The 25,948-nt window shown below is 37.3% G+C and overlaps 1 protein-coding gene across 4 annotated transcripts in view; it reads right to left on the bottom strand.

Moving 5' to 3' along the window:
- LOC135217787 (parapinopsin-like) overlaps window positions 1-5,153 on the bottom strand; it is a 472,093-nt gene extending 466,940 nt beyond the window's left edge. For all 4 annotated transcript variants that reach the window (XM_064253816.1, XM_064253817.1, XM_064253818.1 and 1 more), the window contains exon 1: window positions 3,626-5,153. In XM_064253816.1, coding sequence (XP_064109886.1) covers window positions 3,626-3,913 — 288 coding nt within the window. In that variant the 5' untranslated portion in view covers window positions 3,914-5,153. The remainder of the gene's footprint in view (window positions 1-3,625) is intronic.
- Window positions 5,154-25,948: the final 20,795 nt, after the last annotated feature.

Here is a 25,948-nt window from a genome sequence, read left to right as displayed (position 1 = left end):
CTTCCGACATGGCCATTCAAATCTGCCCCAACTATCACCCTCTCATGCTCTTCCAGTTCTTGCATTATTCCATCCATGTCTCTCCAGAAATTTCCCTTCTCTTCTTCTGTGCAACCAACTTGTGGTGCATATGCGCTTATAATATTCAGAATCTCTCCTCCATAACATATCTTCAATCTGATGATACGGTCATTCTTTCTATGCAGCTTCTATTACCGAGTTCTTTAGTTCACTAGACAGTACTATGCCAACTCCATTTCTACCTTGTTTATTTGCTCCACTATAATATAGCTTATATCCATCTCCCAACTCTTTAGCTTTATTTCCTTTCCACCGCGTTTCTTGCACACACAACACTCTACTTTCTTTTCTCTCATCAAGTCAGCCAATTCTCTACCTCTCCCATCATGGACCCAACATTTAGCTGACATCTCTGAACCCAATGTGAGCTCGCTTCTTTAGCTGCACCCGCTCCTGATGCAGTAGCCCTCGCCTTACCACAGAGTTAGGGCGATGTCTCTGTGCGTCGTTTACTAGGAGTACGCCCTAGCATTACCTCTTTCCATATTTCGGCTCATTCCATTTTTGGTTTTGGCACAGATTTTTACAGCCGGATGCCCTTCCTGACACCAACCCTCCCTATTTATCCGGCTGGGGACCGGCACCCATAAGGACTTGGTTGCCCCCCCAGGTGGCTAGGTTGCTGCCACGTCACACCGTAAAATTTTTTCTTCATAGAAATGTATGTATATACGTACAGAGAGAGAGAGAGAGAGAGAGAGAGAGAGAGAGAGAGAGAGATAGAGAGAGAGAGAGAGAATGTGTATATACATATTATATATATATATATATATATATATATCTATATATATATATGTTATATATATATATATATATATACATATATACATATATATATATATATACTATATATATATATATATATATATATATATTCAGACAACGAAAACTAAATGTTGTACGATTCAAGTCAAGCTCCCCAATGGTACGAACAAAGAATTTGCGAGCTAATATCACGCAGAAGTTATACTGTAGAGCAGTGACGATTTCTGAAGCCACTGATAAGCCAACTTTCATTATAAAGGCCAATTATGAAAGTTATACCTAGCTTTCTTTCTAATCATCATGACTCGCTTCACGCACATGCAAAAGTTTCAAATCTCATAATCAAAGAGGCGCAATAAGGGGAAGTCACGGACTTTGATTAATAGGACAGAGAGGTGATATTGTTAGATATTTTCAGCACGCTTAAATAGAGTCGCTGCAGTAACTATATGGATCACTTTATTTCTGAAAATGAAACGAATACGGGAAACCAAACAAAATTATGCAGAGTAAATACAACGATGCGAAAGCCTTTCAAACTCGACTGATCTGAAATTCCACTTTCCAGGGTCCAATACTTTCCAGAGCAAATAAAAGGGGATGGAAGTATGAAGGGTGAGACAGGAAGGAGGAAAAATTGGGAAAATAAAACATTCTCTGTTCAGAAAAATGGTAGATCTGCGTCAAGTGTTGACACGATCTTGGACTTACGGAAAAACCATCTCTCTCTCTCTCTCTCTCTCTCTCTCTCTCTCTCTCTCTCTCTCTCTCTCTCTCTCTCTCTCTCTCTCTCTCTCTCCTTTTCCCGATTACAGTGAGAATCAGTATTGTCGCTCCTATTGGACTTTCTACTGGAATTTCGAGAGGTGGATATGTAATTATACATTTCGGCAAAATGAAATACATTCTAGAGTATTTCAGCAACATGACTAGTGGTAAATTGGACATTTCTATGACAAAACGAACTGTTAATTGAGAATTTGAATATTTCTCTTGTGTAATTGTAATAACAATTCACTGGTAATTAACGTATCTATTTACGCCCACAGTAGTACTATCATAAGCGCGAAAACTAAAGATATTTATAATTCATATTACGAAAACATTTTTCTAATGGGATGAAAGTAATAATCTGTGCAAAGTCTAATATTTTAATTAAATGACTACGGGACGTACAACAAGGCCTTATAAGGTAAACAGCACTTTACTCTTTGCTTACCCATTGGAGCTTTCTGTGACTTGTATTTTTTATTCTACCCATATACCGCAATAATATCTATTTTTTCTTTGATATTTTCCGGCAGGAATCAATACAGATCTCTGAATTCAGCAACTCTACCTACAGTTTCATTAAGAATGTCTCAGAATAACCAAAGTTAGACCATAAATCCTTAAGTGGTTTTAGAAAGTTGGCTACCGAGCCCCTCCTCTAAGTCTGGCTCTTTCAAAAGTAGTTTTCCCCTCGAGATGTTTTAGAATTAGAAGTTGAGTGGAGTACAAATGAAACAAAAAATTATTATTTTAGAAGGATGAAAAAAATTTTCAGAGTAGTTCATCCGAGCATATTTCCATGGGAAATACTAACTTTACAAAATCATCATGACCCGCAAAATATCTTCTAACGCAAAGCAGATTTCCGCAGAAGAAAAGCATGATGGCAAAAATCTCATATGGATCGACCGAGAATGTTTAAAAACAGAACAGTATCTTACGCATTTTTATCTATCTCGACTTACAACGGACGCTTTGAGGAAAAAAGACAAAATATGACACCCTGTGCCGGACTGCACGAAATAATAGATATTCAGGTACTTGTGTTTTAATCCAGTGGAAGTCTTTCCAGAACATCTCACTAATATATATATATATATATATACTTATGTAATATATCTATTCATCTACATAACGTACGTTTCTTAGAGCATTGGGAGACCCGTATCGAAAAAACAGCACAACTTCAACCTGGACGGGGCCTGAACCCCATGTGATAACTTCGTACGAGTCAGACGCATCAATCACATTAAAATCAGTGCTCAGAGACAGCTCTGAATCCTTTTCATCTTATCACTAAGAAAACTATCTCTTAAATCTGGTGTACGTCCCATTTTTATTATTGTGTGATTTTTCTTTTTTTTAGTTTATGGCTTGGCCCTCCTATCTTTATTGGCTTTCATCACCCCCCCCCCAAAAAAAAAAATTAAAAAGGCCGTATTTCCTCGTCTGATGTAACGACAATTATCTGTACAGTTTCCGTATACTGAAAGAGATAAATCCCGTTGTACCACATGCTTATATTTATTTGTTAAAGTATATTAATTCGCAATTAAATATTTATTATGTATACAGTGCACTAGCCTCTGTACACATGTAAATGTATGCTCAATAATTATATATATATATATATATATATATATATATATATATATATATATATATATAATATACATATATATATATATATATGTATGTATGTCTTTATGTATTTATGTATATATATATATATATATATATATATACATACATACATACAAACATATATATGCGTATATATATGTATGCAGTACTTACATATTATATTTATATACATACATGTACACATACTTGCAACGTATTGTCAACAAATATCATTCATTGAAATTAAAACAGCAGTATCTAAAGAAGTACATAATTTATCGTTTTTGGGTCATAAGCAAAAATATATATAAAAAATCTCGTTATCTTTTTCAAGAGTTCGACTGATTTTTCCAAAGCGGAGCACAAGACATAGAGGACCACTGACCTGCTTATTTTTGGCCATGACGATCAAGACCACCAGGTTGTTGAAGATGCCGAAGAGCCCGATGAGGAAGAGGAAGAACGCCGAGAGGTAATACCCTTCCTCGGAGAGCCTGTTAGCTACGGGCAGCGTCGCCGAGGCACTACTGTTGACTTCGACTTCCGGGCCTCCAGCGTCCATGACGAATTCTAAAGTATTCCTATGGGCAGCGGCGCTGAAGGTTTCTCGGCCGTTGGTAAGCTCCAAGCTTTGGTATTCGGTGAGAAAAGACGGGGTCGTAGCAGTCTGCATGATCAAGGAAGAGTCTTCTCTCTGGACGGATCAACTGTCGTTCTTGCCCCAACCTATTCCATTGTCTGTCTGGCCAGTTTGTCTCAGACTTTATCACTACGCCAGTCGGTTCTATGCGCGCGAGGGGAATGCCATTTTGTCTTCCTAGTTCTTAATAACACTCACTTCAAGTTTTTTCTTCCTTTTCGTTTATTTCTTTTCCGTTCCATAAAAGGTCGTTCCACTTCTTTTCATATAGAGCTGAGGTACAATTTTTTCATATACTCAATACAAAAAAAAGTCTAAGGTATTTTGCTACTATTGAACATGATTTTTCTTTAGGTCCTCCTCCATCAATTGAAAATGCTATCGACAAGGTATCTTCCGATCTACAAAATTTTTACCGAGCCGTGTAATTGAATACGGTTTTCGGTCCAGCACTTCTTTTCAATTTGTCAACCAACCTAAGCAATCATAGTCATGGTCTATATATTCATGTCAAAATCAGAAGAGCAGAACCATCTTGAAACCATGTGCTAGGTTACTCCACTTAAATGCATTGTCAACATACTCTACGGATTTACCCAATCACATACCATTAACTTTCATACAGACATCACAGCTCCAACGTCACGAATGAGGCATTATGATAGAATTGTTTCAACGCAACCGACAAAAGGTCTGGTAGAGAAATCCGATAAAATAAATCTCTCTCCCGTTTATCCGTTGATCACCCTGTTTTAACTTTCTGTTTTTCTTTTGAAAATTTCCCAAACTAATGTTAATCCTTCTCACCTACGGACCTACTGCCAGAATTATTTTCATTTTATTGTTAATGGTGCCTTTTCACATTTAGAATTAATCGAGAACATTTTTTGACGGACGTCATTATTTTTCAACTATTTGAGCAAACTGCCTGAGTAGTTCATTTGTCCATTATTGTAAAACAAAACTAAGTCATGTGACTAACTAAAGACCAAATTTCTGTCAAATGTTAGTAAGTTAAGTAAGAAAAATCTGGGAACAAGGTTCTTCACCAAAACGAGGAGGTGGATAAAAGACATTGTCCTCGGCCAAACCTTTTCAGATAAATCCACGCATCATGATCCGATAGCACAACCTGTAAACGCATCATAAGTTTCCCACAAGTTGCAAGTTCGCCAGCGCCGTTGACGAGGCAAAGGGGAAAGCGAGGGGAAAGTCACCGAATGCAGAGCGACGACCAAAGTATCTCCAACCTACACAGTCCTCTTCTCGGAGGGATACTGGCCCGACCATGCTCCTTCGCCGACATATATACCTCCCAACCAATCATGTGCCACTCGAGCACGTGACTCGCTTTACTCCCCTCGCCCAGACGGCCTTGCCGTCAGCCTTGAACCTGAAACACTTTTATCTTCTATGTATTTTCAATGCTTTTGGGATGATTCCGTTTTTGCTTTTACCCTTGTTTCCTCTTTCCATCCCTTTTTATCCTTTTCATTAACGTTCCCTTTTCACATGATGATATTTGTAACGGTCACCATCCCTCCCCCCCACACCACCACCACCACTCCCTCTCTCTCTCTCTCTCTCTTCTTCTCTCTTCATGTGAGTTTTTGTGACCATATAATTTTTTTTCGCCGAATTGCATATATCTATAAAAGTCGCACTTCGCAATCTCGTAAAGCCGCGAACACATCAAAGCAGAGAGGAAGTACAGGAGAATGGCTTCGGGAGGCGCTACATTCAAACGTTGCTTGGCTGGAAATATCTAAATTTAGCTCTTCATTGATCCACCCGAGGTTTATATTTAGGAGAGGAGTGTGGATCCTGTGGAAGGATACGGCGCCGTGGGGATGGAGGGAGAGGGGAGGAGGAGGAGGAAATGACGTCGGGGCAACGCACGAAACAGGAAGGCGACGTAGTATAAGCAGGAAATGCCAAAATTGAACATCACGCCTGGAAAATGGGCAAGGAGCTCGTTCCTAACGACATCACACACGTGTGAGGGACCTTTCTCAGATCTAGTTATTTTCCTAGGTCACTCCTTACTACGCAATGTCACTTGTGTTTCTTAATAACTAGTGGTGACTAAATTAAGTCAAATCAAGAAAGCCAGAAACTCGTATAAGATCTTTCACAGAGAAAATGATCCGTCTTGTAGTCGTGCTTACATTTATCGAGCGATCGCTCATGTTTAAGCCTTAAAGAATGAATGTCCTTTTCTTCATGATTAGAGGTGCTGTTTCGTCAGTATGCAGTACATCTAACATAAAGGAGTCCTTACAACAACGTCCAAGTAAGGGGTTAGTTCCTTAGTGCACCTCCAGTGATGCACTATAGGCACTGCTGAAGGGCGTTTGCAGCATTTCAGCGCGTCCTATATTAGATTCACATCAACCATGCATCTGATGTCTAAGCCAGTCCCTTACGACGATCCTGATTGGCTGCTGATAAGCTAATCACAGGGCTGGAAACTCTCAGTCTTTCGAGAGAGTTCACATAGGCAGGATGTATGTTTCACCTCTCCTGAGGGATACGTCTTTGAAAAGTATCCCTCAGGAGAGGTGGAACATACATCCTGCCTATGTGAACTCTCGAGAAACTGAGAGTTTCCAGCCCTGTGATTGGTTTATCAACAGCCAATCAAGAGCGATGTAAGGGACGGGACTAGACATCAGATGCACGGTTGATGTGAATCTACTTTAGCAGCAACATCTTTTTAGCTTTGGACTTGCCCTCCATTTCCACTGCCCTTCTTCAAATCTTACTGTCCAACTCCTCTCAACTATTACTTGGGGTAACTGTGGAGTTTTCTCTCAGCTCCAACTTTAGGACCTTATGTTTCATCTCGTTTATTTTTGGATCCCTTTATCTTGCTGACCAACGACTCTAACTCCTGTCTTCAGTCGGAGGCGCCGAATGGCCGAGAGCGCCTCAGTGCTTGGCTTGGCGGTCTAAGTTCCATGAAAATGAATTAACTTTCTACAGCGTTATTTAAGATAGCTATTGAAATGGTAAACTATGAACAGATCGAGGAAGAAACTTCAGCAACATACCACACCTACTCTTGCAATGTTTCATAGAAAACGGGAAACGTCACGTCATCCGAACTTCACGAAATGCGCGATTTCTACTTGAACCGAAATAGTAGTAAGTAATACATTAACCTTCATCTTCTGAATAATAATAATAATAATAATAATAATAATAATAATAATAATAATAATAATAATAATAAGAAGAAGAAGAAGAAGAAGAAGAAGAAGAAGAAGAAGAAGACCTGAAAATAGAAATATGAAGGATAAGGGATATGCCAGTGGAATTGTACCCATAATCATAGGAATACAAGGCACGATCCCAAGATCCCTGAAAAGGAACTCCTTTTCAGGGATCTTGGGATCTTGGAAAACCTAGATGCCGAAGTTAGTCCAGGACTCACGCAGAGGAGTGTGCTACTAGAAACGGAGCACAGAGTGAGAAAAGTGATTGACTCCCAAGGAGGCAGGATGCAACCCGGAACCCAACACTTGAAAAAACCACCCAGTCGAATAGGATGACTGTGACAGACGAAAAAAATAATAATAATAATAATGACACTTCACTAGTTTCGGAACTTCATAGCTACCCTTTATTTCTTGCAACAGACCACCAAGATCTGTTGCGAATGCACTGAAACATTTTAAAAGGCTGGAACGTCAGCGCGACCACTCATCCACACTTTTTTTTTTAACCAGGCTTGTCATCGCAACCCAGGTGGGGAGGTCGATTGTTTGTTTGTATGGTGTTTTTACGTTGCATGGAACCAGTGGTTATTCAGCAACGGGACCAACGGCTTTACGTGACTTCCGAACCACGTCGAGAGTGAACTTCTATCACCAGAAATACACATCTCTCACTCCTCAATGGAATGGCCGAGAATCGAACCCGCGACCACCGAGGTGAGAAGCAAACACCAAACCAACCACGCCACTGAGGCGCGAGGGGTGGGGGGCGGGGTTCCTCCCCTCTTGTCACACAAGCAAGGTGTCCTCTTGAGGTTGGACAATCTTATTTGCCCAATTTTCTATCATTTCATGTAATCTCTATTAGCCTTCTTTTACTGCTGACCTACTTTTGGAGGGCTACATACAAATATCAATTATTCAAATAGAATATAGGATTTAGGACAAAAGCCAAGCGCCGAGACCTATAAGGTCATTCAACGCCGAAGAGGAAGTTGACAGTAAAAGGGAATGAAAGGTCCAACAGGACGAAAACCTCGCAGTTGTGCTATGAGACAATTTTTTGGAGAGGGTGGAAAGTAAGATGGAGGAAAGGGAATATGAACGGAGGTACAGTAACACCGCTGCAAAGAACCTTAAGTAATATCCACAGTGCACCGAATGAGGTGCACTGACGGCACTACCCCCCTACGGTAATATCAAATATTCAACTTTAAAAAAAAGTATTTTTTCACCATGCATAAGAGGCCAGATATATCTCATATCAAAATAACATCATGTCTTTAAGAAGAGAAATTATAATAAGAGAAATTATTACTTTAAAATCTCTTGCTAATTCGTGACCGATTATAAGCAATGCAAATATAACTAAAGATGATGAAGTGCCAAGGGCCAAAAAATGCGTAAAAGGCCTAAATCATGTATTTACCAAGTCGACAGACTGGTCAGTATTGCATTTCATCAGATCTGACATTCCAATGTTATTAACTTTCGCATGATGGGTAATTTCAATATTGGTTTTGCCAATGGAAAAACCATGATTAACTTTTATTTCTGATTACAGTAGGGCAAAGATTCATGAGATTATTATTATTAATATTACTGGAAAAATAAGTGAGTTGGCCTCTTCAGCCTGAAGAGGCCAACTGATCAAGTTGGCGAAAGCTACCTGTATTTAGCAATATACTACATATATACTACTGTGGACTTTTATTTTTAAATTTAAAGAGCACGAGAAAGTGATGAAACCAAATTATTATTATTATTTTTTTTTTTTTTTTGCTCTATCACAGTCCTCCAATTCGACTGGGTGGTATTTATAGTGTGGGGTTCCGGATTGCATCCTGCCTCCTTAGGAGTCCATCACTCTTCTTACTATGTGTGCCGTTCCTAGGATCACACTCTTCTGCATGAGTCCTGGAGCTACTTCAGCCTCTAGTTTTTCTAGATTCCTTTTCAGGGATCTTGGGATCGTGCCTAGTGCTCCTATGATTATGGGTACGATTTCCACTGGCATATCCCATATCCTTCTTATTTCTATTTTCAGATCTTGATACTTATCCATTTTTTCCCTCTCTTTCTCTTCAACTCTGGTGTCCCATGGTATTGCGACATCAATGAGTGATACTTTCTTCTTGACTTTGTCAATCAACGTCACGTCTGGTCTGTTTGCACGTATCACCCTATCCGTTCTGATACCATAGTCCCAGAGGATCTTTGCCTGATCGTTTTCTATCACTCCCTCAGGTTGGTGCTCGTACCACTTATTACTGCAAGGTAGCTGATGTTTCTTGCACAGGCTCCAGTGGAGGGCTTTTGCCACTGAATTATGCCTCTTTTTGTACTGGTTCTGTGCAAGTGCCGGGCATTCACTTGCTATGTGGTTTATGGTTTCATTTTTCGTATTGCACTTCCTACATATGGGAGAGATGTTATTTCCGTCTATCGTACTTTGAACATATCTGGTTCTTAGGGCCTGATCTTGTGCCGCTGTTATCATTCCTTCAGTTTCCTTCTTTAGCTCTCCCCTCTGTAGCCATTGCCAATTGTCATCGCTGGCTAGTTCTTTAGTCTGTCTCATGTATTGTCCGTGCATTGGTTTGTTGTGCCAGTCCTCTGTTCTTTCTGTCTTTCTCCTGTCTCTGTATATTTCTGGGTCTTCGTCTACTTTTATTAGTCCTTCTTCCCATGCACTCTTTAGCCACTCGTCTTCACTGGTTTTTAGATATTGCCCCAGTGCTCTGTTTTCGATGTTAACGCAGTCCTCTATACTTAGTAGTCCTCTCCCTCCTTCCTTTCGTGTTATGTATAGTCTGTCCGTATTTGCTCTTGGGTGTAGTGCTTTGTGTATTGTCATATGTTTCCTGGTTTTCTGATCTATGCTGCGGAGTTCTGCCTTCGTCCATTCGACTATTCCTGCGCTGTATCTGATTACTGGCACTGCCCATGTGTTTATGGCTTTTATCATATTTCCGGCGTTGAGTTTTGACTTGAGTATCGCCTTGAGTCTCTGCATATATTCTTTCCTGATCGTGTCCTTCATCTCTTGGTGTTTTATATCTCCTCCTTCCATTATTCCCAGGTATTTGTATCCTGTCTCATCTATGTGTTTGATGTTGCTCCCATCTGGTAGCTTTATCCCTTCAGTTCTTGTTACTTTGCCTTTTTGTATGTTGACTAAGGCGCATTTTTCTATTCCAAACTCCATTATTATTATTATTATTATTATTATTATTATTATTATTATTATTATTATTATTATTATTATTATTATTATTATTATTACCAATGTTCTGTAGTTTTCTTGCAGATTCAAGTTCTCGATAACACCATCACGATGATGCGTGTATAATAATTTCAATTGATGTTCACTTCTTTTCAACGGCACCTTTCCTCCAAATCATGAAAACAGGCATGGTCCTTTGACAATTCAGGAAAACTAAGATATTGGGGAATGGCCATTTGAGGCGGTATTACAGGCTTTCCTTATCTTACTGTGTCGGTGACCACAACAATTGTAATACCACGGAAAAACAATCAAATTGTCAGTCTTGTTATCTTAAGTTACGCCAAACACCAAGCACTGGTGTAACAGGAGGAAAACCTCAAAGCAGTTGCACTATGAATCAAGTGTTAGGAGAGGGTGAAAAGTAACACGATGAAAGAGTATATGAAAGGAGGTACAGTAAAAGGAACGAAAGTGGTTACAGCTAGGGGCCGAAGGCACGCTGCAAAGAACCTTAAGCAATGCCTACAGTGGACCGCATGAGGTCCACTGACGGAGCTAACCCCCTACGGGTAAAGTAAAGGAATGATAGATGGCTGGGAACGGGTTGTGAGCTAATGTGATATCTCAGCAAAAAGAGGATGCACATTCCCTACAAAGAGACTGACACATATTCGTTCTGAGGATGCAATAAACATTATACAGAGCTTGTGGCTAACGACAAATCACGCTATCTTTTGTTGTTCGCCAAAATTGTTACTGATAAGTAACCTTTCCTATGAAAAAAAAAAAATAGCCGGGACATACAAATAAGACCAAGATCTTGAAGAATTAGACAAAATAATTTTCAAATGCAGTGAAAAAAAAAAAAAAAAAAAACAGCTTTATTTAGGTGGAAGGTAGCACTAAGCACTCTCATATATCTAAAATCATGGTGAACCGCGTTAAAATTACAGGGCGAACCATTGGACAAAACCTCACAGTGAAATCATTCATACAATAAAAAGCTTATTTTTGCTTGAGTTCAAACCTTATGCTTCATCCTCATACTTCCAGCTCTTTATTAACGTTATCAAAATGTCTCGTTGGATTTCCTGAAAGTAAATTTCCACAATAATTATGTGGCACCTTCATACAGCCCCACCCTACTTTCTGGACTAAAAACTATGGCACCAGTGAAGACCAAAGAAAGCTAACACCCTTGAATACTATCCTATGAAATACCAAGCAAGAGAATTCTAGGTTTGCTAAATAGCCATCAGCAACATCTTGAATATTGGATAATATCCAATTTCCGTGAATGCTTACAATTCAATGGTTGTCAAGTTACGATAGCCGAAAATACACCTGCACAAAAATTACATAAACCTAAAAACGCATTCACATGCCGTACATGTATGCATGTGTGGGTGTATATAATATAAAATATATAACATAATATAATATAATATATAAACCCGTGAGTGTGTTTTCGTAACTTTACGACAGTTTGCTTTTCAACAGCAAAGTAAAAAGGAAAGGTCATACTAGTTTTTTTTTTACTAATTATTCTTCCAAACGTTTCAAAAAAATTCTTTTCCTTCCGCCAAGATGTATTAAATACAGATATACTGAAGCAATGAGAGGGATGGCGACCAAATCATAGTTTTAAGGATTTAGGATGAAGTCAAGCCAACAGCTGGCGTGTTTGCATTGAAGGAAGATGTAGAGGACAGAATGTTTCTTCGAGAGGGCACAGACCAATTAGAAGAGAGAAGAAAGGGTACTTGTCAAGTGGAAATCCAGGTGTGTGGATGGTGTCTTGCTCATGGGAAGGTGTAGGTGGTTAACTGATGGCTTCTCCTCTTTGATATAAAAAGCTTCTAGTTGGTAGAAGTGATCATAACAGCCCCACACTATCCTTTCAGCCCCACCTACAAGAATTTCTCTCACACGAACGAATCGCGTCAGTCCATGAATTGTCTTTTTCTCTCGCCATCAAGAGACGACAGGTAAGACACCTTAGTTCTTGTCATTCCGATATAGATGGATTTCTTCTTCCACAGTCCTTACTCTGAAAAGTTTGCCTGTATATCAGGTTAACCTGTTGAGATCCAGCTAATCAATGGACAGCGTTTTCTTCACGAGGAGATCTTGTATGTTTCCTAACTAATAGCACACAACTGCTTTTATCACTCATGCTAGTATAAAAGCACTTCTTTCTGACGATTAGGCCACGCTGGTTATATGCCATGGCACTTGATCTTTAAAGAGTTCCGAACATCAAAGAGTCACTGTTGTTGATTTGATCGTTATACAACGCATTCAGGATTTTTCTCATGATCCTGTCGACCATGGAGCAGACTACTTAATAAAGATGAATGATACCTTTGAGAAGCAAGCAAGGGATTTATTTCCTGCCAAAAAAAGGGGAGAGACTTGCAAAAACGTGTCAAAGTTTCAGTTCCACAAACAATGTGTGGGAACACTGAAACTGCCTTAACATTACAGAGCGCATCATGGGACGAAACCTCTTAGTGAAATCATTCATACAATAAAAAGCTTATTTTTGCTTCTTGAGTTCAGTCTTAAGTTCCATCCCTATACTTTTCCGCAAGATATTCAATTCCAAACAACTGCCCAACGATGTCCTTCTAGGTTTAAGGACGAAACGTTGCAAGGAGAGAGAGAGAGAGAGAGAGAGAGAGAGAGAGAGAGAGAGAGAGAGAGAGAGAGAGAAGCAGACGCCCTTGAGCAAGAAGAATCCAGAATGAGTCATTTAGTATCTTTTGTCGATTAGCCTTAAGATCCAATTTGTACTGCATTTTGTATAATATATTCAATATGACAAATACCACGTTTTTTGCATGAATCCCTAATTTGGCGTTTTAATAGCCAACTTGAGCACAGAAGAAACGTTAGTAATAAGAAGAATAAAGAAACTTCTATAAAAATTAAACGCCGCTGAAATAGCCATTACTTTCAATAAAACATTCATTAATGAAGGTCTTCTTCCAGCAAATAATAATAAAAATAATATAATAATAATAATAAATGTTGATTTCCTTGTTGTTGCTAATGTAATAGCATCGCTCAAACTATTGTCATTTTTGATGTCGCTCTTGACAGGGGCTAATTCTTATCCTCACTAGCACTTCCATTCCTTTGGCAACTAATTGTGTCGAAAACCTTTGCTGTTGCGATACCAGATGACTTAATATTCAAACATGCTATAAAGGAACCCAGTTGCCTTTGTAGGCATTCTATCTGTTTATCAGTTCACTGCACCGTCAGTTTCCTCTATCCCAGCCCAAAGTTTGGATCCAAATTCCTCGTCCCATTGTCTACTTCAAAATACCGAGCTCTAATTGGAAATACCTATTTGCGTCCGAAGTTTAGTAGGCATTTGAGCCTCTGCGATTACTAGTTCCAATACATTGTCAGTTGAACTGAACTGAATATGGGATTTAGGCCAAAGGCCAATCGCTGGGACCTAATATGGAGATTTAGCGCTGAAACAGAAATGGACAGTAAAAGGTTGGAAAGGTGTAACAGAAGGAAAACATCACAGTTGCAATATGCATCAATTATGCGAGGGTGGAAAGTAAGAGGGAAGAAAGAGAATATGAAAGGAGGTATAGTAAAAGAAAAGAAAGGGGTTGCAGCTAGGGGCAAAGGCACGCTGCAAAAAACCTTAAGTAATGCCTAAAGTCTACCGCATGAGGTGCACTGACGGCACTAACCCCCAACGGGGGATGCACTGTCTGTGAACATCACAAAACAGACTGTTATTTAAGTTTACGATTCGTGAGAGAGAGAGAGAGAGAGAGAGAGAGAGAGAGAGGGGGGGGGGGGATCAACATACAAATGATGAAGACAAAGACATCGCTATTCATATTTCAATTTAATTGAGTGCCGTTCATGGTGAGCTTTTCTATTTTGTGAACAGAGTTATTCCGTTTAATTACATAATCACTGTCAATCATAATGACAAATATCAGCTTTAAAATAATTGTTTATTCGGAATACCATCAGCACTTATCGTCAAAATCTGGAAAGGTCTGCGCATCAGTTGCGAGGCCTGTTTACAACTGCAGTTCTCTTTGCGGTCGGAAATGATGAATAAAACAAATTTCATGCAATTTTTTTTATGGTGTTTTTACCTTGCATGGAACCAGTGGTTATTCAGCAACGGAACCAAAGGCCTTACGTGACTTCCGAACCACGTCGACAGTGTACTTCTATCACCAGATATACACATCTCCCACCCCTCAATGGAATGCCCTAGAATCGAAATCGCGGCCACAGAGGTAGCACGCCAACACCATACCGATTTTTGATGACCATGTCATTCGAAATAGGGTTCACGTGTGGCTCCAAGTCTAATTAGTGCAGCACAGAAAATAAGAATGAAAAACTGCGTTATAAAAAGATTACAATACAATAAAACGGACTGTTTATAAAATTTCCATATTCACCTCCTTCGTGTTAATTCATTTACGTTAAATAATTCCAGTCTAGGGATTGACTTAGTTTTATTCTTATTAAGCCCAAGGAGAAGACATATTTTATATTAATATCATTCGAAGGCAAGTCACTTAGGGGTGTTGCCTTATACGAACTCAGTAGATAATCCAAAAGAAAACGAGAGTTCATTTACGTATATTTGAATGATGTCTTCGAATTTCTTGGATTAAACTCGACCGAAGCAAAGGTCGAGTTTAATCCAAGGTCCACCACTGAAAGATGGGAAATCGTGCTAGGAATAACTACGAACCTTGAAATAACCGAATATCATCTTGCTCTTTAACTGTAACTATCATCCTTAATTCATCATCTAAAAATGCGACTTCTGTTAATGGGAAATGACTGATGAACATTTCTTGAAAAGGGCGGTTTTTATAATTTTTAATCACTTTTGATGCCCAGCGTACAAATTTCTAGAAAGAAACCATGAGCTTAGGAAGATAATTTAATATTTAGGTTTCAGCTATAGTAGATTCCCATCAACCGTGCATCTAATGTCTAGACCAGTTCCTCAACGACGCTCCTGTTTGGCTGTTGCTAAACAAATCACAGGGATGGAAATTCTCAGTCTCTCGAGAGAGTTCACACAGGCAAGACGTATGTTCCACTTCTTCTGAGGGATACGTCTTTGAAAAGTATCCCTCAGGAGAGGTGGAACATACTTCCTGCATATGTGAACTTTCTCAAGAAACTGAGTGTTTCCAGCCCTATCAGGAGCGTCGTAAGCGACTGGCCTAGACATCAGATGCACGGTTGATGCGAATCTAATATAGTATAGCAAGTTGTAAAGCATTTTGAAAACCTTACGACTCTGGCCTAAAACGTTTGAAAAAATATTATATATATATATATATATCTTAATTATATATATAATAATATATATTATATAGTATATATATAATTATATATAATAATATATAGATAGTTAGTATTAGATATATCTATATATATATATATATATATATATATATATATATATATATATATATATATATATAGATATATATAAATATACACACACACGTTTTTGGAGTAGAACGACAAGTACTTTCACAACGAGGTAAAATTTTCAAACATTCGATGAAAATATAAGTCTCAGCTGTCACAAATGCCAGGTCATATGGTTATAATGCAAAACAGAAAATGATGTCTCTCTCACCGAGAGTGAATGGCAAGAAGCTACAGAGAGAGAAAGAGAGTAAGAAAGAGAGAAGAGGATCGACTTGATGTGTAGCCAAACAAAACTAGGGAACAAAATTGCTGAGTAATTAAATTCCTACCGGCTTTTGAGCAAAATGCCTCTAAGGTAACTTTGATGTTTTCTATGAAGTTCAGGGGGCAAAAATAAAATAAAATGAATAAAATAAAATACAAAAGCTAAGTTTTTGGAAGAAACTGAGAAATTCTCGCAAAGCTCGAACTAGACTCTCTCTCTCTCTCTCTCTCTCTCTCTCTCTCTCTCTCTCTCTCTCTCTCTCTCTCTCTCTCTATCTCCTTCACTTCACTGCCTCTTTGCCGTCATTCTTTTTTTTGTCTCACAAATTTACGTTCCTTCCTGTTTACTACATTAAACCTTCATTCATCCAGGCAGACTTTGCAGACAGAATCACATTTCATACTCGTTACTTTTCTAGAATTCAGAATTATTTGACTTCCACGTTAATCAACTAATGTTTCCATTTAACCACAGAGTGTCTTGAAAGCACTGTATTTAAAATAAATAAATAAAAACAACGGCATTTATTCCTTAGTAAAAAAAAAGTTTCTACAACAACATTAGCAGCAACAACAATAATGTACAATGGAAGGACGCCATCTTTTGGACAAGTTCCGTTGAACAGAATACCGGCATCAGCTTGATAAAATCTAGTATATTCTCATAGTATGAACATTGGCCAGATTTTATACAGTACTAATATCGAAAAGAATTCTTCGAGGAACTGAACGGACACACAATAATATTAATTTAGCTGAAGCTCCCAATACCCATAATTAACATAATAATAATAATAATAATAATAATAATAATAATAATAATAATAATAATAATAATAATAATAATAATATAATAATAATAATAATAATGAAAATGATCAGACAAAGATCCTCTGGGACCATGGTATCAGAACAGATAGGGTGATACGTGCAAATAGACCAGACGTGATGTTAATTGACAAAAGCAATAAGAAAGTATCACTCATTGATGTCGCAATACCATGGGACACCAGAGTAGAAATGAAGCTGAGAGAAAAGACTGATAAGTATCAGGACCTAAATATAGAAATAAGAGGGGTGTGGGATATGCCAGTGGAAATTGTACCCATAATCATAGGAGAACTAGGCACTATCCCAAGATCCCTGAAAAGGAACATGGAAGAACTAGATACTAAAGTAGCTCCAGGACTCATGCAAAAGATTGTGCTCCTAGAAACAGCACACACAGTGAGAAAATGTGAGGCAGAATGACAGAAATAGCAACTACTGTGCGGCAGAACAACAGCAATAACAATTACTGTGTGGAATGAAGTACTTTGTCTTTATATATGCTATTTATATCGCCCTCTCACCCTTTTCTATAGGGATTAGTAATGTACGTGTTCCTGTGTAACCTACAATCCGTGTTGTATCCATTCTGCTGTTACCCTTGTGCGTCCCTTACTTTCGTGTATTCTGCTCATCATGTTAATTTCAGCCAAGTCCAGGGTGCGCATTCATACTGTTTCTGTTGAAGATGTTTCGACAACTATGCCAGTAGCTGTAAGGAATTATTTCATCTTTTCAACAAATATATATATATATATATATATATATATATACTATATATAATATATATATATATATATATATAGATATATATAGTATATATATATATAATATATGTATATAATATTATATATATATATATAAATATAATATATATATATCTATATATATATATTCATTGTTTGTAAACAAAAATTATTCTAGTTAGGTGATTGTAATCATTGTAACAGTATGGTATTTTATGTTTAAAAACAATGATCGGAAGGCGTTTTATAAAAGTATCCAATTTCACTCTTGAATTGTCGTATTTACTTTTTAAAAATCTGCTTACTTTAGAAAAACTGGGGTTGAGGGATGGGTTTGACATAGCACTGGAAAATAAACCGTCTATACCATGACATATCATTGGAATTATGTACCTTAACTAAACTTGAGCTTTGAAACTGGCATCAGTTTCTGTGTCTACATCTATAGTCACTATTTTCCTCTTTCTATTTGCCAGAACTTTGTCCGTGACTCCTGTTTGACGTTTCCTAGAGCAATCTGTCCTTCACCCTCTCCAAGCGACACAGCTTACCAATTTTAATCTGCTTTATTCGTAGAATGATATTTTACGGCATTAGTCCCTGTGGGTAACTTTAGAAGAAAAAAGGTTTAAAGTTTTAACTTCACTCCTGGTATATAACAAATGCTCGCAGATACAGTATCACCAAGATTTATAAAACCGCTAAAGAGGAAATAAGGTAACTGTATAAACACAACTACTCTTACACGTATACATTCACCAACACAGCGAGACAGACACTCACACACACACACACACACACATATATATATATATAGATATATATATATATATATATATATATAATATATATATATATATATATCTATATATATATGTATGTAGTATGTATATATATATATATGATATATATATATATATATATATATATTATATATATATATGTATATATATATACATAATGTATTTGTATTTGCATATATAAAAGATTGTTTGTTTGTATGGTGTTTTTACGTTGCAAGGAACCAGTGGTTATTCAGCAACGGGACCAACGACTTTACGTGACTTCCGAACCACGTCGAGAGTGAACTTCTACCACCAGAAATACACATCTCTTACCCCTCAATGGAAAGCCCGAGAATCAGAGTCGCGGCCATCGAGGTGGCAGGCCAAGACCATACCGATCACGCCACTGAGGCGCTATATATATAAAATATACCCACGTGTGCATAAAATTTATGGTGCATTTATGTAACGATAATCATCTCATATTAAAAGACTACAAGAGACCTTTAACTGCAGTCAATATTGCTCCTGAAAAGGTTTGTAATCGTCCAAATAGAATAAAATCGAGAGATAATTAAGGACTGAAAGTTCACTGAAAGATATTTTTACAAAAAAAGCATACTTTCAGCAAAGATCTGGCAGAAATTATATAGACAAAAGAAAATACCTTTTAAAGTACTTTGGCTGGCTGACAGAGTCGTGCATTTCTCTGCAAAAGTTTTGGGTATATATATATATTTGTATGTAGAGAAGTACTTATATTAGTTTATTAAAACCTCCCTGCTGGAAATGGGCAATCGCTTCATATGCAAAGACTGACTATTAATGAATTCATTCACTAAGAATGAAGCTGATAAAATTAAAGTTTAACACTAAAGTGAAGTAAGGTTATACATTAAATGCTATGAAAACACGAATAAGCAAATTATATGGAAATTGCACGCCGTCAATATGAAAAGAAATAAAACCTTTTTTTTTCTTCGTCTTCTTCTTTATTCTGCCAGAAAGTGCGACCGGAAGCTAAGCTGTTTTCCCGTCAGCCTTATTCCTTGTCAGATCATATCAGCTTTTTGAATAAGGCCGACGTTTCCACGGTTATTTATTTCCTTGTACTAGGGCCTTTCCTGGTCATTGGAAAATGAAAGTTTCTGGTGAATAAATAAATAAATAAATGAATAAATAAAGAGAACTAAAATCAAGGATCTCCCACATAATTTGCATTCAGACATGCTTACCATACGTATAATCATCTTACGATGAAGCAAAAACCTAATGAGCACTTATCAAGCACATACACTTTAGATAGAATATATACTAGCTTGCCAGTACCATTTAAATGGTGGCAATAAAAAAGTATGGTCGAGATTGTAAGTTTCAACTCAGGGATGTTGCATACTGTCCCGAAGGCCGGAACGAAATGCAGTACTAACATTCTTTACACTGGATTCATTACTAATAGTCGGTTAAATTTTAGAATGAATTGTGTATTGAAGAGTGTAAGCCATGATTTCGGTATGTAGACCATATTCTGGCTAGTTTGCCTTAACAAGTGTATTTATGTTAAAACCTCTTCGGTAAACTAAACGATTCAGTCCCGTCTATTAAATTAGGATAAAAATAGAAAAAGATGGTTACCTCCGGCTTTTTAGACACGGTTCTCAGACATCCACATGTCACTGTAAACTTAACATATATAAAACAAATAAAGAATGCCCTGGTTTCTTTGGCGCAATCGGGTTGTCTGTACAGCGTATAATGCAGTGTGAAACTCTCAGCCACAGACAAGGAAACGCTCAGCCGCGGCCCGTTAGTGGCCTGTGATGTTGGCACTTATTACGGTACCAGACGAACGATCATGGTTAACCTTAAATAAAATCAAAACTTCTGAAGTTAGAGGGCTAAAATTTGGTATGTTTGATGTATGGAAAAAGTGCGGACGGACAGACAAATAACCATCTCAACAGTTTTCTTGTACAGACAACTAAAAAGGGAACAAACAATTTAATTTACAAACATCATTATTGAAGAAGTCATATCAGCATAAAAAATCTGACTGATAAACTGTTCCTAAGAGCATTTAAAGAAATGAGGTAACGGAAAATGGAATTCCTTTTATAACTGTAAAGTTACTTCAAGTAACACGAAATCTGTATTCTATATACGTAGCCTCTTTTCTTTTTGAAGAAAATGTTGTAAAACGTTACTGTATACAACGAAAATTATTTTTCAGTTTCAGTTTGATAAATGAAACCGACATGGGGTGACAACTAAGAGGTAATCTTGCAATCTTCATGCTCTTCATTTTACTATGTCTAATGTCAATATAGCAGCAATTCATTGAAAATCGTTTAAAAGCATAAAATCTCTCTGTAGACAAATTTCAACATATCTTCGTGCGCACCTCATGGATGTAAACCTCGTTCTTTAAAAAAAAAAAGTATATAACGGGGATAGCTGTAGAAAATTAAAATTACCACTCTTTTTTACAAGAGTGCATCTCAAACACACATACCAGGCGTAGGCAATTGCACGTTAACTTATAGCATGAAAGGAATTACGGGAATTCTTATTCCAGGAACTTTCAGCGACCAAACTGATCCATTTAGCAGGATCAATGGAAGCTAATAGGATTTATTGGCGAAAGAAAATATATTGAGGTATGAAACATGAGAGAGACAACATGGAAGTACAAATAAGGTTGGATGTCCGGGAATATTAGGAAAATATAGTGAAGTCTTTTTGTTTTAATAGAGGGTAGAATTGCCGCGATAATAATTACAGATTCATCGCCAGTCAAGTAGTTGGAGAAAACCCTGACCAGAATGAAGTGGTGTTGGTTTATAAAAAAAGAACTAATAAAGAACTAATAAGCAGCTTTTCTGGGTCATAAACTTCAAAAAGACCTTTACTAAACGGATCAGCTTATACGACCTATAAAAAAAAAAGAAATAAAAACCTTTCTCTTTGAGGAATGACCTAAATGTCACTCACATTCTGAGGAGTAAGTCGAGTAATCTGATTATCGTGTTAGCAGGGTTCTTTCAGCGTTTTGATAATACGAAGCAACAGTTTTCGTGCGAAGTTACCTGCCGCTTTCGAAAGGAAGCTGTCATTTTTTTTAACGCACACAAAATATAAAATGGTGACTGTATTAGATTCCCTGCAAAGATACATGAAAGTGCATTCCCTTAGTGTCGGAGGTAGGATTAGGAAAAATATATTACTTCTGAAATATGTGAGCAAAGTAAAAACATGAGTTTTAACTGGCGCCACGACCCAGGGGAGGGGTAGTCACGAGGCAGATCAGATTCGTTATTACTGCTTTTCATCGATTTATTTTTGGATAAGTCATCAATATTTGGAGAATTTTGAATCTCCATGGTGGGTGCAAAGTTCGTCATCTGTGCCAGAAGAGCACCATCATAGGGCCCATGGGTACTCGAATCCTTACAACTGCTAGACTTGAAAACCTTAAAAAGATATCATCAGCCTTTCATGGAGTTTTATTCTTCCACCAATGCCACAAGTCAGAAACCGGCTCCCAAATGTTCGCATCCCTACCCTACCCTACCCCACAGGGGATGGCACATGATTAGAGTGGCCCAAGTTTAAGCCAAACCTGCTCAATAGGACTGAGAGTATTACAAGAATACAATCATCTTCACCCTAATCACATTAAGGACAAACCGGATAGAATGCCGAGAGTCCTAAACCGAGATCCAGACCCCCATGGAATCAGTGGTCCAGTCTTGCAGAACAGTTCCGCCTTAAACTCTAAGGTCCAAACATTATAGAGCAGTTGATGGTCCCACCTCCGTTCCCACTATTTAGCCTCGGATATAAACCCATTCCCAGCTATGATACCTTTTCCTATTTGTCAGGGCCAATAAGTTTTACAGAAAGTGGAAAATGCCATAATATTACTCCAAATGAATATGTAAAATATATGGTGGTCCCTATCGATATAGTCGTCCCATACCGAGGGTGGTGAGATTATGCTTTCTTGAATTGAGATTTGAGATGGAAATATGGAGGCCTAATAATACAACTGAAAATATGCAGCAAAATGGGATAGGTGACATTGTTGGATCATGGGTGAATGTGAAGTTGGTACCTACCATTCTCCTCAAGCATACTTTGATAGAAAAATTCTCGCGTGCCGTTATAGGAGACACTGTAAGTCACACTTCTACGTGGAGTTAAGAGTGAAGTTAAGAGTGCATTGTGGTTACAAAAATTACATACGTATCTGGTATAAAGTGACCAGTAGATTCTCATCATACGTTTCAGCCTAAAAGGTAATGCACGATCAAGTACTAATCTAAAATGGAGAAGATGGCCTATGACAGCTCCAGTACATGTTATCTGAATTCGACAGGAAAAGAGTTATGTCTTTCTTCGTGGTCAGGTAATTATCATTACCTCACTATCATCTGACTCCTCAGCTTCCCCCTACGATAGGAGATCCAAGGAAAGGAAGAGGGTAAAGACCTACCAAAGAGAGAGAGAAGATATTCGCCATTCTGTCACTCATTTCCGGAGAAGGAGCAGAGATAACTGGCTTCCTTCCAGTGACTGACAATGCTGACGCTCCTGTTCCATCCGAAATTGTACTTAGCGAAGATATCACCGAAGTAACGCGAAGTCGATAATAAATGACATTAGCAACTTAAATCATGGTGTGCTAAAAATTTTCAAGAGAAGAGGTACGTGTTCCAAACGTACCAATTAGCCATCATGGTGGAGGTGGGTTAATGCCGAACACTAAATACAATTTCCCCGCTCTCGATGTGTCAATAACCACGTCAGATTCGGAATTAACTTATACCTCTCGTGATGGCTCAGTGGAGTCGTTGGAAAAGTAATGTGTTAAGTGTTCGAGACTCTTCCGTACCATTTCAATTAGCACTTAAAAATTCCCCTCTGGTGATAATTCCCCTTCTGGGATATTCCCGAATTAGCGCGAATTCGATATTAAACGACATTTCTAGCTTAATGACGTGTATATATATATATATATATATATATATATATATATATATATATATATATATATATATATATATATATATATCAGAAAAAGCACACTGCACAAAAACAAAATTAATGAGATAGCCAGTAAATACCCAAAATTAGACCAACAAATTAACAAGTATATATTTACGAAAATACAACTTATGAATGAATAGAGACAGGGGGAGAGACAGAGAGAGTCTCTCTTGACCTCTCACAAGCTATTTCGATATTTTTCGTCTTTTCATCCAATGGAGGAGCTTTCCAGACGGACCATTTTCGCGATGAGAGGCCGTGAATGTTTCCTGTAATAAATTTGGTGAATAGAGCGAACGCGCCCTCATTTCATGAGTATAAAATATTTAGTACATTATCTTTTTTTTTTTTGGCCGAATACTGGCAACCGTTGATGACAGTTCTTTAGATATACAGGTTTTGATATCATCCCTTCATTAAATTATGTCTACTTTTTCATTCTAAACGATACTACATATATAGCATATATATATATATATATATATATATATATATATATATATATATATATATATAATGTGTGTACCTGTATACTTTATACACACACACATATATATATAATATATATATATATATATAATATATATATATATATATATATATATATATATATATATATATACGTATATATATACTATATATATATATATAATATATATATATATATTTATAATAAACATAAATATATGTGTATATTATATATATATCAAATGTATATGCTTAATACATAAATATATATATATATAAATGTATACATATAATATAAATATATATATATATATATATATATATTTACAATAAATATATAAAATATATCTAAACTGTTCTCAAGCATAAAGCGTGACCATTTTTATACTGAAGCCAAAGACTGAAAATTAAATGACCTTAAAACTCAATCTACAATCTTCAAATGGCCTAAGCTGGTCAGTGTCCATTTTTACATACTGTATGTTAGTGAGCGAGATATTATGTAGTATTTGCTATTTATTTCACATTTCTCGGGCTTTTGCTTTATAATATCCGTTATCTTTCCTCTGACAAGTTAACTGAGACATCATAAAAATCAGAGTACGGAGGATTTACCATTTTCACTTGAATCTAAGTCTCACTGCAGCACCACTCTGATCTGTGAGTATCCCAGGAACGTAGCGTCGACCGTGGATTTCATGCCGATTACTATTCAGGCGTCGCGTGCCAGGTTTTGCATAATTTAAAACCTATTATTCTCGGCGTATGCTCGAACCTAATCTTGTCTTCGTGTCCTTCAATAAATACATAGAAAATTTAATTTTGGTGCTTATGAAATCACGCAAAGGAAAGTTAATTTATCGTCTCTCGCAAATAAACAGTCGTCGGCCTAGTGCTGGAATGAATCATTTTCATAAAATTTTGCATTTTTTTTTCTATTTCTTGTGTATTGCCCTTCTTGACACACAATTTCTATAAAAAGTAAATACTAGGAAAGGAATCCCATATATTTACAAAGTGTTCTAAGGTAAATCTCTTCTCTTAATTGTTCAAGTAAGCATATTTACCCTTCCCCATTCTCGCTGTCGTAGGGATTGGTAAATATGAGTTCCAGCTTTCTTTTAAAATCTGTCAACTTTAACCATAATTAAAGGCAAAGAAAAGCTTTATTCACATAAAGCCACGTTTGTTTTTGTCGTAAAAGTAAATCTACATTTGTTGTCTAATTCAAGTGCTGAACTGAGGTGTTTATTGGCTAAGCGTTCATTCGTTCTCTTTTAGAATTTTAAAAGACCATTGACTAAGGACTTTCAATCTTTTCTTTTGTTAAAGACAAAAAAGAAAAAAAAGGCGGCCGTAAAATTATACACCGCTTCTGTTGAAGAGGCTGGGACAGAAATAGCTCACCCTATTGGTCTCTCGCCCTGCAGAAAAATAACGATTAAAGCAAGTTTTGAAGCCACATAGAACCACCTCCTTGAAGCAAGGAGGGTTAAGGAACTAAGGATTCACCCACGAGGACATAAAATCTCCCATCTCGAAGCGAATCTCATAAAGGGCCGATCAAACCAGCTGACTCTCGAGGCTGTAATTTCCACGAATGGTCTGTGGAAAAGCGAAATATTAGGAGTACGCCTTGGCAAAATGGGTGAACGCCATTTACGCTCAAGAATCTCTCTATGGAAGCATGTAAACGTATGACTAGTTTAATACCTACTACTCTCCCCTGCTAACAATATTAGTAACCTGACCACTTTGAAAAATGCAACGTTTATAACCATTTTATCTTGATGCTAATAACAACTTTAAACTACAGAAGAATATTATTTTTGTTCTTTCATTATCATATGAAACCCGAGCCACAAGTCTGCAATTTGAGACTTCATATATTTACGCTAATTTATTAACAGATATTTCATGTGACATTGCAGTTTGACCTGTTTCGAGCCCAGATGGTACCGCTCTTCTAGCGTACCAGCTTAGAAAGGGAAAAACGGGTTCTTCACGTTTGACACAAAATCAGGTTA

The sequence above is a fragment of the Macrobrachium nipponense genome, chromosome 7, assembly GCF_015104395.2.
Source record: "Macrobrachium nipponense isolate FS-2020 chromosome 7, ASM1510439v2, whole genome shotgun sequence".
Classification (NCBI taxonomy): domain Eukaryota; kingdom Metazoa; phylum Arthropoda; class Malacostraca; order Decapoda; family Palaemonidae; genus Macrobrachium; species Macrobrachium nipponense.
This window is presented reverse-complemented; position numbering and strand designations above follow the sequence as displayed.